This window comes from Dicentrarchus labrax, unplaced genomic scaffold, assembly GCF_905237075.1.
Source record: "Dicentrarchus labrax unplaced genomic scaffold, dlabrax2021, whole genome shotgun sequence".
Classification (NCBI taxonomy): Eukaryota; Metazoa; Chordata; class Actinopteri; family Moronidae; genus Dicentrarchus; species Dicentrarchus labrax.
Genome location: NW_026136717.1, coordinates 12739685 through 12756726, shown reverse-complemented (window position 1 = coordinate 12756726; position 17042 = coordinate 12739685). Strand labels below are relative to the sequence as shown.

The window sequence follows — 17042 nt, the reverse complement described above, 5'->3', positions numbered from 1 at the left end:
TGAGACTCATACTTTTTACATTATTTGTGAAGCAAAATTTGACCCCACATGTCCTGTGTGTGTCTACAGTAGCTATAGATATAGCTTTAACATTAGCATTTGCTTTTCATGTCACTCCAACAGCTCACACACCCAGAGCCGACACCCAGTATGGATAGAGCTCCTTGGTCAGCAGTGCATCCTCTGCTTGGGATAAGAAGCTCTTCAGGGTGTCCGTCACGTCCTGCAGCTGGTGCTCCTTCTCCCTCAGCTTCACGTTACGGGCATCCCGGGTGAACTCGTCCAGCAGCAGGGCCACCCGACCAGGGTCCCCCGGCCTCTGGTAGACCCCCTCCTGACACAAACCTGGTTAGGGAGCGATAGATGGATGATATAAGAAATAAAATATACTGACTGGTACAGCTCACTTACTTTATAACTTTTTTTTTATTTCGTCACATAGTCATTGTCTGATGATGAATACCCTCTGATGTGTAACGTCTGCAACAACAAATGACGGTTCATAGATTTCTATATAACTAAATACAATTATAGGGCAACCTTATGTGTGCTAAGTTGTGGGATTTAACAACGTTACATAAGCACATTTGAATGTAAATTGCAGGTAGAATAAAATTGCCACTGTGAGGTATATTAACCTTTTGTACCACTTTACAGTTTCAGTCAGAGTTAACTTTATGCCAATCTCTCATTACAGTACATTGCATACCACTTATAATGGCTCTGTGTAAGTCCCCTTTTTGCATTTATCATGCATTGATAAAGCAACAGGCACTATGTAATATAGATTTTGTGTTTATATTTTGGATCCTGCAGTAATAGCGGGGCGAACAGTTGGACAACATTTTCTACATTTCTAAAAATACGAGATAATGTCAGAGCATTATGCCAGACAACATTAGAAAGCATGAAATTCTCATCACGGCGCAGCACACTGGATGAATCAGCTCCTCAAGGGGGAAACCATAATAATAGTCATGCAGAACCAATTTTTTAAAACTTTTCTCTGCCGTAAATATAATGTAACTCACCGTACTGAGTGACAAAAGCAATGCAACTGTCGACTATAATAGGGACGCCGTTTTTAGTCAGCTGTTGGTCGCTGAGCGCCTTGCCATCTGTGCCAGAAGCCAGTGTGATGGCAGAGTGCCACAGTGTAAAGTCCATCTTGTTGAAGCCATGGATGTAAACTGTTCTATTAAAGACAAGGGGGGGAAAAGTAATTATTAATGAAGTTCACAGTCATATAATTGCCAGCAACAATATGGTGTTTCATATTTTAGGAGGAAAAGTTGTCCATGTATTTGGAAAGTCATTAAATACACAACCAACAAGATTAAAGGAATCCAAAAGCACTTTGACAGAACACACATTCATAAACATTCACCGGTTTTCCCCCCCGAGGTTTGATCAAAAACACACAAACGAAGGGCAATTAACGGAGTAAACACAAAGTATCTTTGCATTACTCTAAAAGGGAGCCCAAAACTGTTGGCTTGTGTCAGGTGCCGCCTCACCTCATCTCAGTAACTGACGCGGGCAGTCCAGCGAGGATTTAATTACCTCGGATGGTTACAGTAGGTAAAGTGCATTTGGACTAACAAGACAAATGCAAAAATCAAAGCCAACAGCGTTGCATAATGCATAGTGTTGTTGTATCACAATTGTGTTGCCAATTAGCACCTTTTTTTTCAAAGACTGACATACCTTCCGCCCTCCACCATCAGCAGGACTTGGATCTTTTCCTCACCCTCCGTATGTGTGGAGACAGCTGGGGGGAGAAAAAATAGCAACAGGTTGTAGGTAATGCAGGCTCCAAAATATTTAAAGAACACCGCATTCCGCAATGATGTAACATAACGCATTGAGTACAGTTTAGGTCTGACATTTACAGTTGTTCAGTCTTTGTGAAAAGCACGAGCACTTAGAAGCTTCAGCCATGAAACCTGAAAGTTGATGCATTCATTGTCAAAGAAAGGCCTCCCATCTCTTAAGTGTTAATTTACTTTATGCAGCAGTCATGGCAAATAATGCACTGCACAATATGTCTAGACATATCTGACAAGTCTTTTCAAATGTACATAAAGTAGAAAAAACAGTGAAGGAACGGTACAGTGTCGTAAACACTTCCAATGGCAGTCAATAGCACTTCCTCGCTGTAATGGGGAACTTGGATAAAGTTTAAGTGTTACAGACTTACTAAAAGTGGTTTAAAGAGAAGTGGGGCCTACATACTGGTGTCAGTGGTCACAAAGCTTTACATAAACTTAGAGCAAATGCAACCAAATAAGATTACACTGAGGATCTAACATAAAACTAAACAAAAAAAAAAAAAAAGACAGAGTTCCTGCCATTCTTCATTGGTACAATCAATCTTAAAAATAACAGTGCAGGGATACAGAAAAACAGGGCTAAGGGACTGGAAAGCTCTGCCATAATCTCTTCTGTGGGTTCAAACAGCTGCTTGGATCAAGGCAACAATCACACACACACAACAGAAAGACAGTACAAAAAAGATACAAGGCTCTGCAGTTGAGTCCCAAAATCTCCTAGCAACAACATGTGGCACTTTCATCACACTCAAGTTCCCACTGGTTGAGCACAAATAATGGATGTAAATATAAAAGCAACGATCAAAACGAGAAGAACGTGGACTGAGAGCTTAGCTAACTAGCTGCCCTCACAACCCGGCATTACTAAATAATGCTATATTTTGTCACGGTGCACCAAAATGGCAAATACACATTCACTTTGTTACCCAGAGTCTGTATGGTGAAAAAGCTACTGCCAGCTAGCCAGTTAGCTTACCTTAAACTACAATGTGATGTTTTTACGCTTTGTTTTTTGTCAAGACTAAACGAAAAAGATACAAAAGGTGTTAATAAGGTGTTTGTAGGACTTTTCTTTTACCTTCGACACAGTCAAGCTAGCTGTTCACCCCTGTTTCAGGTGCTTTGTGCTAAACTTAGCTAATGACCTGCTAGCTACGCTAAACCTAGTTTTGTTTAACCCAGACCGAAACCAAAGCGTAACAAAAAAAATAAAACGACGTGTTGCAGGTTAAACTAAGACAGCTTCGTATTTTACATACAGAAATGAGAAGCACTTTTCCCACAAAACTGAACTATTTTTTTTTTATATCAAAGAATTTCAATCTCAGAGGCTTCAAAAGAAATGCTATCTGTGGACATGGTTTCTCTGCCTGTACTGTGTATCTTAAATGGTTCATCTCACAATCACATCACACACAAAAAAAGGTAAGAAACAAAAATATGTTCTTTCCATTTCCTCTACCAAAATACCAAATCCCTGCACCTGCTTCTTTTGTAAAAACACTGATTATATCCAGCAACAGGAAATGTTGTGTAATTGTTAACACAAGAAAGAGGATTGGTAATAAAAAATTACATATACAGTGTTACTTTGGCTAACAAGTCCTTTGTTTAGGCCTTTGCATGTTGAGCTACAACAAAACAAAACAATTAATCCCCAAAAGTCTCTCTTGACAAATACAATTTGCTTTTTACTTTCTTTGGCAGATTTTCAAGGGCAAAATATTTCATTTTGATCCAAACAACAAGAAAGGAGAGAACTTCAGAGAAGGATATTGACTTGAGAGGTTTATTAACAGCGTTATCAGGTAAATGCAAAACACTTGTCATCGCCGTTTGAACAAACACACAGCAAAACTCTTTTATCCATCTTACAGCTCAGTGGGACATTTTTTATTACTTAATATGTTTGTGTGATAAGGAACTAAGTCTGCGGCCTTGTTCTCTCCTTTAATTTATACTGGCCGTCCTGTAAGAGATTTCCAATATGTTTTTTTCCCAGGGTGATTTAGGGTGCTGGTAAACATTTTCAGTGGGAGCATTAAGTGTTGTTTATTTTTGACATATTATATGATAACATCGTAATATTACAAGCCCAGAGATGAGACTTTCAGCGGTAGTTCCTCTGCATTGAACCAACTCTCCAATGAACACAACTGGCTGTGTTTATGGTTGGAAAGCAGTTAAGGGATCACATGTTTATTACTGCCATAGCATTTTGAAAAAAAATCTGATGACAATATATTGGACAAACATAAACGTTTGCAAAAGACAAACATTTCTGAATTTACCAAAAGATATGTAATGGACGGGACATTTCCAATGGACAGACTCTGTAGTGTACTCTCTAAAAGACATTTCTTGATATTTAATAGCTAATATACAGTATGTGTTGATACAGCTATATCTGGAATAAGATCTTAGCAACACTGGATTGGTTATATTAACTTTTATGTGTAGCTGTAGGTTACCATAGGTAATATATCAGAATTAGGTATTGGCAATCAGTTAGTGTTAATGGTCAAATGTGTAACCTTACGAGGATGTAGTTGCAGAAACGGAACATAATATTCATAGATATGTTTCCATTAGTGGACAATCACCTGTATATATGAATCATTGCTTTATTGTTACCTTAGAATGAGAGGTATTTATCTACATTGGGAGCAGGTCTTCTTCCATTGAGGCTGCCATGTTGAACCACCATGTTTCTACAGTAGCCCAGAACAGACAAACCAAACACTGGCTTTAGATAGGACCTTTCAGGACCACCGTACTAGATGCCACTAAATCCTGCACACTGGTATTTTAAGTTAACTTCCAAATGTACATGAATCATCACTAACAGTTCTTTCTGAACATGCTAGTTGTGATTGGAATATATCTTAAAATTGAAACGGACCTCAGTGTGGACACATTGTAATTTTACTACTAAATATGCAGGACTGCAGTCTTGTGCTGATGCCTATCTTAATTTTTAGATGAGTGAGCAGAGCAGTGGGATTAACGTTTTTTCCTTCTGTATTTAGGCACAGCCTTAAGAGAAATCCACTGAGAAAATTGCACCAAATGAGTTCAAAGTTAATGTGCTTATCTTGTTTGAAAACCGTTCATTTTAGAAAAGTTCTGGGTGGGAAGGCTGATTTGTGCACTGTGACAGGTTAATGATTATCCAACTGTATCTGTCATTTTCCCCTCATTTTACTTTGGTTTGAGTTATTTGTGCGGCAGACATCTTGACACAAGGCATCACAAAAAGATCAATCCTCTCTCAAGTACACAGCTGAGCCCCCAGGAGGCCATTTTGAGAGGTAGTTCACTCTTGTTCTTCGGGGATTTTTTTTTTTTCATCATGAATTTATTTATTTATAAAGCACTTTTCAAAAACAAAGTGCTTCATGGAGTGAATACTGAACAACGGACAAAGATCGATAAACTAAATTTGAACAATAAGCAAAAGACAGTAAAGATTGCCCTAGTCGTAGGGTTGAGATAAAAAAAAATGAACAACAGACAAGGCAATTAAGGATAAAATGAGTAACAGCTCTATAGTAATTTTTGAGAAAAGAGTCATAACTCTGCCAGCCTTAAGTCAGAAAACCAGAATCACACTTGCAATGAACTCCTGACGCATGTTGGAAGCATGTTGGGATTTTAATTGAAAAGTGTACTTATCAAATCCCTCGCTGCTACACAGGAGCACCTTTCATGTGGTGGTGTCACTGCAGAGAAAATAACAGTTAATCCCATGTCACAGACTGTGATTCCTAAAGGGATCCTTTCAGTGCTCCAGAACCTACCATCCCCTGACAAAACACAGTCCCTCCTGGCGCTAGCGGCTCCCCGGCTGTGACAAATATGGTTTGAGAAAGCCGGGAATAAAAATGAGCACCGCTGCAGTTCTTTACCCCGCCCCAAGGTGAGAAGACGGGCGGCACTTTGCGCAATTTGATCCACGTCGAGGTGTAAATGGATTAAAAAGATCCATTGATCCCCACCCCCCCTTCTTTCTGTTCGCACATCACACTGGTGCAATCGATCGATCTGCCAAAGTATGTGTGAACTTCCACCGTGACTGGCTGCTTCCCTCCACTTTCTATCCTTTAAATAACTGGTGTTTGCCACTAATGTGGAGATATTGGCAAAAATTCATGTTAGTGGGCAGCGGAAAGAATGCTACATGCATGACACCATCATACTGTGAATATTATATAATTTTTATTTCACATGAGTCCGTCCAAAATTATGTTTCCATGCCACAATTTGTGAGCTCAACAGCTCAGGGAAATCTGAATCCTATTTTAGCCGATGCTTGCTTGATGACGCATTACATAATATTAACCTTTACTGACCTCATATTAACATCTTCTCATAAACAAGTCTGTGGCATCTTGTCATTCTCCTCCAGTCCCCTCAAAGGATGATTTCTATAATGGAAGACTAAGCTAGCCAATTAGAGCAGAGATCTGTGTAATGGTGTGAGAAGCTGAAATGTCTTCTGACACTAGTTGCTCGCATGCACCCATGAGGTCCTTAAGTAGTTATAAATGCAAGTGGTGGGAGGGTGTTACGGATTGGTAGCTTTTTTGGAAATTGCTCGGTATATCAAAACGGTGAGAGTGAATTTTAAAAAGCCCAAAAAATCTCAACAAATTCATCACTGAGTTGCCGCAGTTGACCACTAACCCTATCAACCATAAACGGATATGGTCACTCTGGGCTGTGAGGTTTTAAAACCTGATTTATTGAGTATTAAAAAGCTGCACCGAAGCTCTTAAAACCAGGGACGGGTTTGCTTGTGTAAACTGTGGTAATTTGGGAAAGAGCTGAGATAAATGCATTACCCAAAAATGAGTGTTTCTTTTACACATATATTAATGCAAAAGGGTAAATCATGCTCAGCTCAGTGCGGGCACCACACCAGCACTACCAACAGTTTCTCAGCAGAATAAATTCATTTCAATGCTGAGATCATTGCAAAGTACTGCACTGGACCAGATATAGATATTTTCTTCTGAATATTACATTTGAGAAAGTCTAAGTTTGTAGCTTTAATGTTGCTAGGCTAGCAAGTTTCTTCATGTCTGTTTATAGTGTGGTTTTTAAAGAGTTAGTTAGCCATAAAAGCCTATAGGGAGCCCTCACCTACAGGCGTCTCAGATGGCTCGTGTAATGTGTGCGGCTGCCTGAGAGGAAATAAATTCCCGACGAGTGGAGAAACAGTGGAAAGCGTCTCTTGGAACAGAATCGTGTGTCAAGCAGCCAAGAATTACCGCTGTCACAGAATGTCAAGATGAAGAGAAAAGACGCAAACTAACCAGAGAGAAGCATTGCGGCTGCTTCCAAGAGCCTGTGGCATTACACAAATGTGGGACTTATGTTGTGTTTTAATGGAAGTATTCGTCATGTTTCACTTTTACAAGAGAAAAGGCTTCAAAGATGAGGACAATGTTGCCCTTGGGCTGGGAAATTTTCGCAACAGGTTTAGTCTGTTGTAATGTTTATTTAAAAAAATCTGATTTTCCCACAAAAACAGATGCTGAAAGATGGGACTGAAATTTAATTTGCACCACTGACCCCTTGCAAACAAATAAGGCTGGCCTTTGAGGGACGAGCTATTATGTTACCTCTGAGACTCCATCCGATTTAACAAGGAATGTAACTTAATGCCTACGTGCTTGTGGTTAAAGAGCAGGGCGGCAAGACACGGTGTGCTGAAATAGAAAAACAACAATGCAAATACGCTTACTGAGCTCCTGCAGTTGTTTGAGTTGAAGGACTTCCTCCTCTCCCTCCTCGTCTCCTGGGCTGAAGTGCAGGGCAGAGCCTTCCAGCATAAACCAGCCTGTCCTCCAGTGGTACAGGTCATGGCCCTCTTTGTAGAGCAGTCTGCCAATCAGCTCGCTGTCTCTCTGCAACAGTCCCTCGACTTTAGGCGGGACGAAGCACTGCGAGTCACGTGGATAAACAGAGAGAGAGAGAGAGAGAGAGAGAGAGAGAGAGAGAGAGAGAGAGAGAGAGAGAGAGAGAGAGAGAGAGAGAGAGAGAGAGAGAGAGGCTCTCAAATGAAAAAACTTTCACTTTTAAAACTTTTTCCACTGCCTGTGTCACCTCAAAACAAATGAGCGACACGGAAACACAACAGGTACAGACTTCTGCTTGTAGGGATAAACCTTTGCTCAGTTTCTGCTCCCTTGCTGAATTATTTTCTAAGTACATTCCCTTCCCTCCCGCTCGCTCGGCTCTGTCTGGCCATTGTTCTGTGATTCAAATTGAAATACGGAGGTGTGAAAGGCCCATGGTGCAGATGGAGAGACATATGGACTAATGCAGCTATACCTCCCACTATCTGTGACTGGGTTGCCTGGGATTAAAGAGATAAAAAAGGGAATAGGGAACATATTTATGTAGGGTGTTATTACAAGATCCTGTCAGCGTGTGGGGGAAGAGATAGTAAGACCACTTGTCTTATTGAAAGAAGCACAGGAAGCACGGGGCTCACCGAGGACAATGTGTGCGACTGTGTGTGTGTGCACGCTGCAAAGTGAATGAAAAAAAGTACTGGATGGATGCACTGTACTTTTCTGGCACATTTATTCTTTGTAACTTTAAGCGAAAAAACAAACTTATAAAAAGGAAGGCAAAGAAAACAAGTGTGTTTTGTGTGTGTGTGTGTGTGTGTGTGTGTGCGTGCTGTATGCTAAGTGTGTCACCTTTGTTAGCGCCTGGATCCAGTCATGCTGCGTTTCCTGTGTTTCAGCTCCGACAATCAGCGCTCGCTCTGTCTGCAGGTACAGCTCCACGGTAAACACAGTCCTGCCAGAGACACACGACTCGCTATTAGATATCTGGAATGGAAAAATGTCCACACACACACACACACACACACACACACACACACACACACACACACACACACACACACACACACACAACACACACAAAACACACACACACACACACACACACACAAAGCAGGCAAAGAAACAGCCAAATCTGTGTATTTGCACACACGCATGGCTGTGTTATTACGCTTGTAACAGCATGTAGTGGTAGCGCCTTCTAAATGCTGTTTTAATCTGTTATTTTCTTTGGCTTTATTGCTGAAAAATCATTGAATTGTGTCTGATTGGACTTGCGACTTGCTTCCAATCGACCGGATGAGGAGCAGCAAAGGCAGCGGATGCACATGCAGCAGCCGGTAGAACGTTTCAAACTTGGTGGACGCAGACTTTGGGACGAGATCAGCCCACTGTGGATGTTTTTATCTACTATATTTATTTTTCCTTCCAATCTAAATCTAATCATTTGGTCTGTTCTGTGTGTGAAAAGGAATTGCCACTTTAATGTCTTTGTGTGTCCTTGTGTTGTACAGTGATAACTCTAATGTGTTGACGCCTGAGCAGCTCACTAGAGCTGTTGGAGGTCAAGTGCTTGCTAAAAGGGTGCCTCAGAGGTAATAATAAACAAGGGTGAAGCTCTTTCACTTTTCCAGTCTTCAGGTATTGAGCCTTCTGTGGCTTAACGTGACACACAAAGGTTGTGGATCCATCCAGGGGGCTGAGAATACTGAAGTCTTCTACAAGTAAGGCCGTCTTTATTTTCAGAGGAGGGCATTAAGTGCAAGACTCGGTCCACAGAGATGCGCCACAGAGCGACAAAACAACGGCGTTCCTGCCTGTGGCCATCAAACTTCCCTCAGAATGTCAGACACTGATTCAATAGGCTTCTTTCACCTTTGTCAGCAGCTAGAACCCCGTCATTTATTGATCATTTATATCTTCAGCTGTGCAACAGTAATCACTTTGTGCAATAATTATTATGCAATACTCTGGTATTGATACTGCATTTTTACTATTAGCCACACAACTAATAAACAATCTGGTGGCGGGTGGAATTTGTTTTTGGGACAGTATGTAAAACATTATTTATATATATATATAAAAACATATGTACGCTTATATATTGTTGTTATATATTGTAGTATAATGCAGATATTTTTATATGCGTCTTATTTCCTATATTTTAAAATGGGAACAACTGTAACATGACCACAATTGTCAAGTATTTCTGATTATTATATCCTTGCATTTCTCAACACATCCAATCCAGATATGATGTGCTTGCAAATAAATAGAACTTTCTTCTCTCTTTTTGTCTATTCATGTGTAGAGACATTCACCTTTCCCACTGATACAGGGAAGCCTTTGCCTAAACCATGTTATAATGTAGCTCAGATATTCAGATTTAGCCTTGACACTGTGAATGTGCTTTTGTACGATGTGTGTCAGTCAGTCTGTGAGGAAAATTCACTCTCCTGCGTATGTATATGAACAAAAACACCAAATATATAATCCTTCATGCACTCACAAACACACACACACACAAACACACACACTTACTTTCAGGCAAAACCCTTGCTGTCGGAAGCAAAAAGGCAGCTATTAATCTTTGTTGGTCTTTCTCCTACTGTTTCCCTCTCTGTGTCTCTCTCTGTCTCTCTCTCTCTCTCCCTCTCTCTCTCTGTCGCTCTCTCTCTCTGTCGCTCTCTCTCTCAGATAGATACAGATGCAGAGGTTAGAGTATCACTATCTTAATGGTTTGAACGCGCACTGCCAAGCGGTAGCTCCTTTTTCCATCGGACCCTCTAAATGCTACAGCGCTGGGTGTTTAAGGTGGCGTGTCACGGTGGGTCACGGCAGCGCTGAGTCGCTCTCTTCTCACACGTGTCAGGGGAACAGGCGAGACATGGGTGTTTGTGTGCCCTTGCGTGACCTCACCCCCTTCGCCTCCTCCCTCCTCCTCCTCCTCCTTCTTGTCCTCTTTGCCGGCAGGTGTGCAGGGCGCTTGTTAGAGGGGTCCCAGAGGGAGAGCGAGGGAGGGATGGAGGGAGCGGCGGAGGGGTACGTCGATGTGCCGGGCAAATGGTATCATAAAGAAAGGACAGAAGGAGAAGACAGAGGGATAAGAGACGAACACTTACATTATGAGACTCCCACAGGGAGGGAGTGGCTGGGGAGAGGGAAGAGACACATTCTTGTGCTTGTCTTTCAATTTGAAATGTTCTGTGTCTCTCATGTATGAGATGCTTTATATCTTTTGGATACTGATTTCTCTCCTGCTCTTGTTTTCCTTCTTCTGTCCTGTTTTCTTGTTTATTTTATCAAAGGTTGCACACCTGCTCTCTCTCTTTTTATTTATTTATGTGCACGCAAGAGACCAGGTTACTGGGAGAATTCAGGTTAAGGTACTAGAATAACCTGGTTACTGTAAAATTGAGCATGCGACTGGTCAGAGATCAGATTTTTCCCTTACTTAGTACTGTAATATTGAACCAAGCTGGCTTTTTTCTGGTGATGAATATGATTCCTTTTTCTTTTACTCTGTAGAGAGAAGGCACACCGGCTTTCCTATTGTATATATGCACGCTGATCTGATAACTTTATCATACCTCAAAGTGGAAACAAGCCAGACATAATGCCACAACAACAGCAGTAACAATGACACACAATTTAATACATATCCCAAAAGGACATTAGTGTAGCTCAGGAGCCCATCTAGCTACCAAATAAAAAAACAATTAAATACAATGGATCAATTCTTTAATAAAAGACAGATCATTAAGTGATGCACCTAAAAATAAGAGCAGTAAAGTCGGCAATGCACATAAAATGAAACGTTAATTACTGTTCAGCTGTGGAAAGAGACTTGTTTGGGTTTTATCTGATCTTAGTTTCACTCGTAGTCAGACTTTCAGTTAAATTATTTTGAATAGGAGCAGTATTGATCTTTCCTTTCAACCACACTGATAACACGGCAGTACTTGCAATACTCTGATGTCTTTGTCACACACACAGGCGCACACAAAGGCTGATAGAAACGCTGTTAAACGCATAGATGGGAGCAGAATTTCACCGTGTTAACCGGATTTCCCCAGAATCTTCATATACGAGAGTCCTACCTTACCACAGCCTGAAGGTTTAATGCTTTAACTGTTGCACAACGTTCTACGGCCTGTTTATTTTATGTTACTATAGAAAAAGACCAAATCAGCGGTTTCAGTCATTTACAACTGTACAGACTTTCTCTTTAATTCTAATTAATTAATCATTCCAAACATTGTTGACATGAGCAGAGTACAACCTCAGTGGATTTGTAATTGGCTAAGACAAAGGCAAATGTGTTAATTATTGGACATCTGGAATTACAAGATTAAAGAATTGATAAATATTCAACTTTTTCTATTTAATTACAATTCAGCAGTTCATGTGCTTATTGAGCGTGCTGCAGTTAAAAAAAAAGTATTTTTAGTGGTAAAGTAAAAGTTTGACTGAGCTTAACCGCACTCTTCCTTGTGGAGGAGTCTGCAGCACAAGATTCACCTGTAGTTTAAACAATGCATAAAGTTATCTATATGCATTTCTGTAGCCTTTTATTTTCTCCTTAAGGCTTTTGTGTGCTCTGAGAAAACCTTAATTCCCCAGCCCTCACGTATGTAACTCATCTCGCTGGCAAAGTTAGCGACTAAGTCCTTCTAAAAGCCTTTAAAAAACTTGAAGACGGCAAAAAAGAGAGCAACACAGAAAAAGAAATGGTGTAAAAAAATAAAGAGAGAAAAGAGCAGAAAAGGTTTGTTTCCAAGGTTTTCAGCTGAATTTTGAAGGTCAGAATCGACTTAGAAATACTCTTGTCGAAACAGGCGAGATGAGTCAAAAAAGTCCTGAGAATACCTCGACTTATCGCCAGCCAACACACTCCCTTTGCATTAATTCCTTAGGAGTGGGTTTGTAATATTCATACAACTTTAGCAGACGTATGTGTCGGGGGCCGTGCTATAATTCACGGTGTCCTCTGCCACGGTGAAATTACCCAAATGCTGTGTTTAATGGAAGCGACACCTACGGCCTCCTGTAGCGCGGCGATAGGCTGCTGGTGGGAGTGTGTCATCTGCATACGTTAATATTCATGAGCGCCAGACAGTCAAGAGGTGAGGCGTCCCTCGGCATGCTGGGAACGCTGGGAGTTGCAGAAGCGAGAGGGAGTGAGGCAGAGTTTAATCTAGTGAAACGTACAGCCATTATGAGTGCTGGCGACAGAGAAATAATAGCCTTTCTGGGGGCGAAGTCGTGACCTGTAACTGGGTTGTACGCGCTAAGCTAAAATAGCACTGCTACTTTGTTGAGGCCCCGCATACACAATATTATCATTGTGACCGGTCATGACGGTTCATATGTGTCCAGCTCATTTGAAAGGTCACAGTTTTAGTTGTCCAGATGTGTTTCTAATGGCTGTATAAATAATATGTACAAATAAAAGCATTGTTCCCTCTTCATAACATCTGCTGCTGTCATTAAGGACCTGGCTTATGCTTTAATCATAAGCCATTATCAGACGCACAAACACACACACAAACACACTCACACACACACACACACACAAACAGTATGACCCAATGGGAGTGGAGAGAGGACGGAGGCATCTGTTTCTTCGCTGTGTGTTTGTAACACTTCCAGGAGAAATAAAAGAAAAGTTTGTTGTCGGAGCAACTTTCTTTTTCTTTTTTCTTTTTTACTGAATCATAATCTGAGAGAAGCGACAGGGGGAGGTGGCGCGGTAAAGCGAACGGAGGGAATGCAGTTAAAGCCGTTCGCCTGCATTCCCCCGCCAAAGTAAACAGGAAATATAGCACTCATAAAGCCCTGATGGGTTCTGTTAAATTGAATAATGCTCAAATTAAGATTATGCTAATGAGCCATATGACGAAGGAGAGAAACTATGCAGGAGCTTGTGTTTACACGTGTGTTTGTGTGTTTATGCTACATGTGCTACAATTACATTTGCAATAAATACTAATTTAGCCAAACAAAATAAAATAAATCATGTAAAAATTGTGTCCTTAAAGCAGGTTGGAAAAAATATATATAAATTATGATTGCGCGTGGGGGATGCAAATTAAGCCTTCAAAGTAGGTTTGTATGTGTACTGTATGTGTGTTTGTGTGTAGGATGTGTGTAAATGAAAGCCCGATAACCCGGCTTAATTGCTGCAAAGTTTGAATTATCTGTAAATGAACACTTAATGCACAATATTTGGATTCATATTAAATGTTATATATGAAGTCAAACTCTGGTGATTTTCAAGGTTTAGGATCCTTTAAAGTTAAGGTGATGAAAATACTTTCAAAATCAAACAAACATCTATGAAGCTACAATACAAGTTTGGAGATAAAATGTTTTCATCATGTGCTCATGTGTTTTTGTCTGTGTGTGTGTGTGTGTTCATACCCAGCTCCAGTCATTGTCTCCGTGTTGCTGACAGCCAGGCTAACCACCTCGGTGACGTCCACCCTGCCGATGGCTGACGGGCTTCGCTCACTCTCATAGTAACTCAGGAAGCCGCCCTCCAGCGTACACCAACGGCGTGTCATGTCTGAAATATACACATTCCAAAATGTCCCCTTTAATGCTTTTGCTGATCTTGTATCCCCTTTGATAGAGCTAAAAGAGACAACTAACTAAAACAGCATGGTTAAATTTAGGGAAAGATTGTTGGTGGGAGAAGGAATGCAAACATTGGTCTTTGGCAGGAGATTATGACACTATGTTCACCCATTTATTCACTGTAAACCAAATTTCTGTGGCAGCACATGATTGTAATGATACTTCCTTAAACATATGATGTTTTAGGCTGCTTGTGTTTGACGTGACATTTCATTATACTATGACTTACATTTATCTTTTAGCCTCTAAACTGTGAATCTTCTTCATATTAAGCAAGACTGTGTAACTTTACTGAACAGTGTGCCCCATGGCCACAAGTAGCAATTATACCATAATTCACATTTTTCCTCTTGAAGACATCATTACCATGCAACCTAAATAAGAGCAAGTGGAATGGAAACACCAAAAACTTTTTTTTCTTTTTTACTAGGTATTACTTTTAGAAAATAAGTATTGAAATGCTTTGTGACATACTAAAGTGTAGTTTAATTTACAGTAGCAGCCATCTGTAATGCCCCTAAGCACCATGTGTTGAAACCAGTTGCAATGCTTTATCTAACCACCAGGAGGAGAAGTGATTACGGAAGCTGAAACGATAGCACAAATAGCAAAGTAAATTGACTCAGTAACGTTAGTCGTACAGCAGTACCTGCCTAAGGTTTGCTAAAATTAGCTAACATTATCAACAGAAGGCTAATAGTCATACCAGACCAAGTAAGGCTGAGGCAGCAAAAGCTCACAGTGTACTGAGCTGAGCAAACATAGCATTGTATTGCTTATGAATTTAACTTTTTAAATATAAAAAGTTGGAAGTTTTCTTTATTGACTTCACATAGTCCCACAGCTCCATGTAAGAGATGAAAAATATTCAATAGAGGATTAATTTTGTAAACTGATCTGATGCCAACTTAAGACGATTTATAGCTCCTTTACTTATGCACCCAGAACTATCCAATATGTCTGCTTCCTCTATTGGATTACTACTGTAGAGCCATTCAGTTGCATACTGATAAAATGTAACAAATTGCCTATTGTTTGAAGAGTCAGAAAAAGAAAATTAATTAGAGCCTGCAATGTTAGTGATTGGTTTGTGAACAATTAGCACCACTCCAGCCCTATTTAACACAGCTAATGACTCTCTACGAGCTAAGGCAGCACTACCAAGAAATCGTTGAAAAGTTCGGAGATAAGACACTCTTTGCATCCAGCTTTCACACATGGATGGATGTATGGGGATGCGACAGTGTCATAGGCCTCCGCTTTTCTTCTTCTTAAGGGTGCAGTTAACTCAAACTCAAATCCAAAGCCAAACCATGTGGACATAAAGAGATCACACCACCTGAAGGCCAGCATTTTAAGCTGATATCCTTCCAGAATAAACATCCAAGAAACAACGCTGGAGAAAAGAGAACATCCATACTGTAATTAGTAAAACCACAGTCTGAAGACAACTGGCAGACTGGGGCCTTCATTTCCAAATCAACAAAACACTTACAGCTCACTGACAACTTAGTCTGTGTCCACAACAAAGTTTTAACTCCATGACTGCAATCAGATAACTTATGTGAGGAAGTCGGACCTTCATTTTTCCAGCCATTAGAGGCCATCTATTTCAAGCATAGGGGGTTCGTGCACAGAATTACGAGTAAAAGAGACTACGAGTGCCGAACAGATTTCAATCAACAAACATGATCTCAGTGGAAAAGCGGGAAAACACACAACATTGTCTTTTATGATTGTCTGACTGTGCGATTTACATAGCCAATGAGCATGAAGTTCATGAAAACATACCTAATTTTGGATTTTCAAAGTCACTGTGCCATCTGCTTTTTTGTTCTGCAACAAACACACACACACACACACACCATACACACACACACAAACAGCCCCCCCCACCCACCCCCTGTCGCTTGCGACTCCAAAGTTTCCACTGTATTCATCTCATGAATATGCTAATTGTGCATTCCTCTGCCAACTGTGTGTGATGTTTCTGAAGGAACAGATATAGTTCCAATAAAAAAAAGGAAGTGTCTACAACTGGCTGTTAAAAGAAAAAGGATGTGATAAGCATAGGAAAGGAGGATGTCAGTTTTGCTCTATTCACCCTTGCACTGCCTCTCTGCACGCCTCTTTCTGACTTTTTCTTTGTATTTTCTGTCTCAAAAAAACAATTTGGACACGATTCTGCAAACGGCTTTAAGACTGCAAAACGACTCATATCTTGTTGCTTACTGTGGCATTTCAAAAATACTGTTCTTCTGACCCCACTTTGCTTCAAGAAAAAATAATTCCAGCAGCTGAAGAATCATCGTCTCTATCTGAAACCTACCGTGCATGCAGCAGTTCGTATGGGCGTGTGAGTGTGTGTGTGTGGGAGTGAGAGAGAGAGAAAGAGACTGACTCTGGTATTTAAAGTCATTACCAGTCCAATCTATCTGACAGGACGCACTGTTGTCTTGGCGACGAAAAAGATCGTAATGCACTTACTAACTTCCGTTGCAAATGTGTCCCTGGATTGCTAAGGTTCTGCACAAAATGTCATGTCCATCATTTTCCTCCGGAGAGTAGTTAAGTTCTTGTTTTGTGCTACACTTTGCTGGAAATTCGCCTTCCTTCCTTCTGTCCCTCCTCTAAGAGGATAATAAATGAATGGTTTCATGTGTACCATCAGAAACCCTCACGCAATCATCTTCTTAAGAGGTACACTTGA

At 40.6% G+C, this 17042-nt stretch overlaps 1 protein-coding gene across 3 annotated transcripts in view; it reads right to left on the bottom strand.

The window, feature by feature from the left end:
- arap2 (ArfGAP with RhoGAP domain, ankyrin repeat and PH domain 2) overlaps window positions 1–17042 on the bottom strand; it is a 119697-nt gene that overhangs the window by 25353 nt on the left and 77302 nt on the right. For all 3 annotated transcript variants that reach the window (XM_051428828.1, XM_051428830.1, XM_051428829.1), the window contains exons 16-21: window positions 14117–14261; window positions 8546–8648; window positions 7582–7780; window positions 1708–1771; window positions 1032–1195; window positions 133–345 (exon numbers count right to left, since the gene is read on the bottom strand). In XM_051428828.1, the coding sequence (XP_051284788.1) occupies window positions 133–345; window positions 1032–1195; window positions 1708–1771; window positions 7582–7780; window positions 8546–8648; window positions 14117–14261 (888 nt within the window). The remainder of the gene's footprint in view (window positions 1–132; window positions 346–1031; window positions 1196–1707; window positions 1772–7581; window positions 7781–8545; window positions 8649–14116; window positions 14262–17042) is intronic.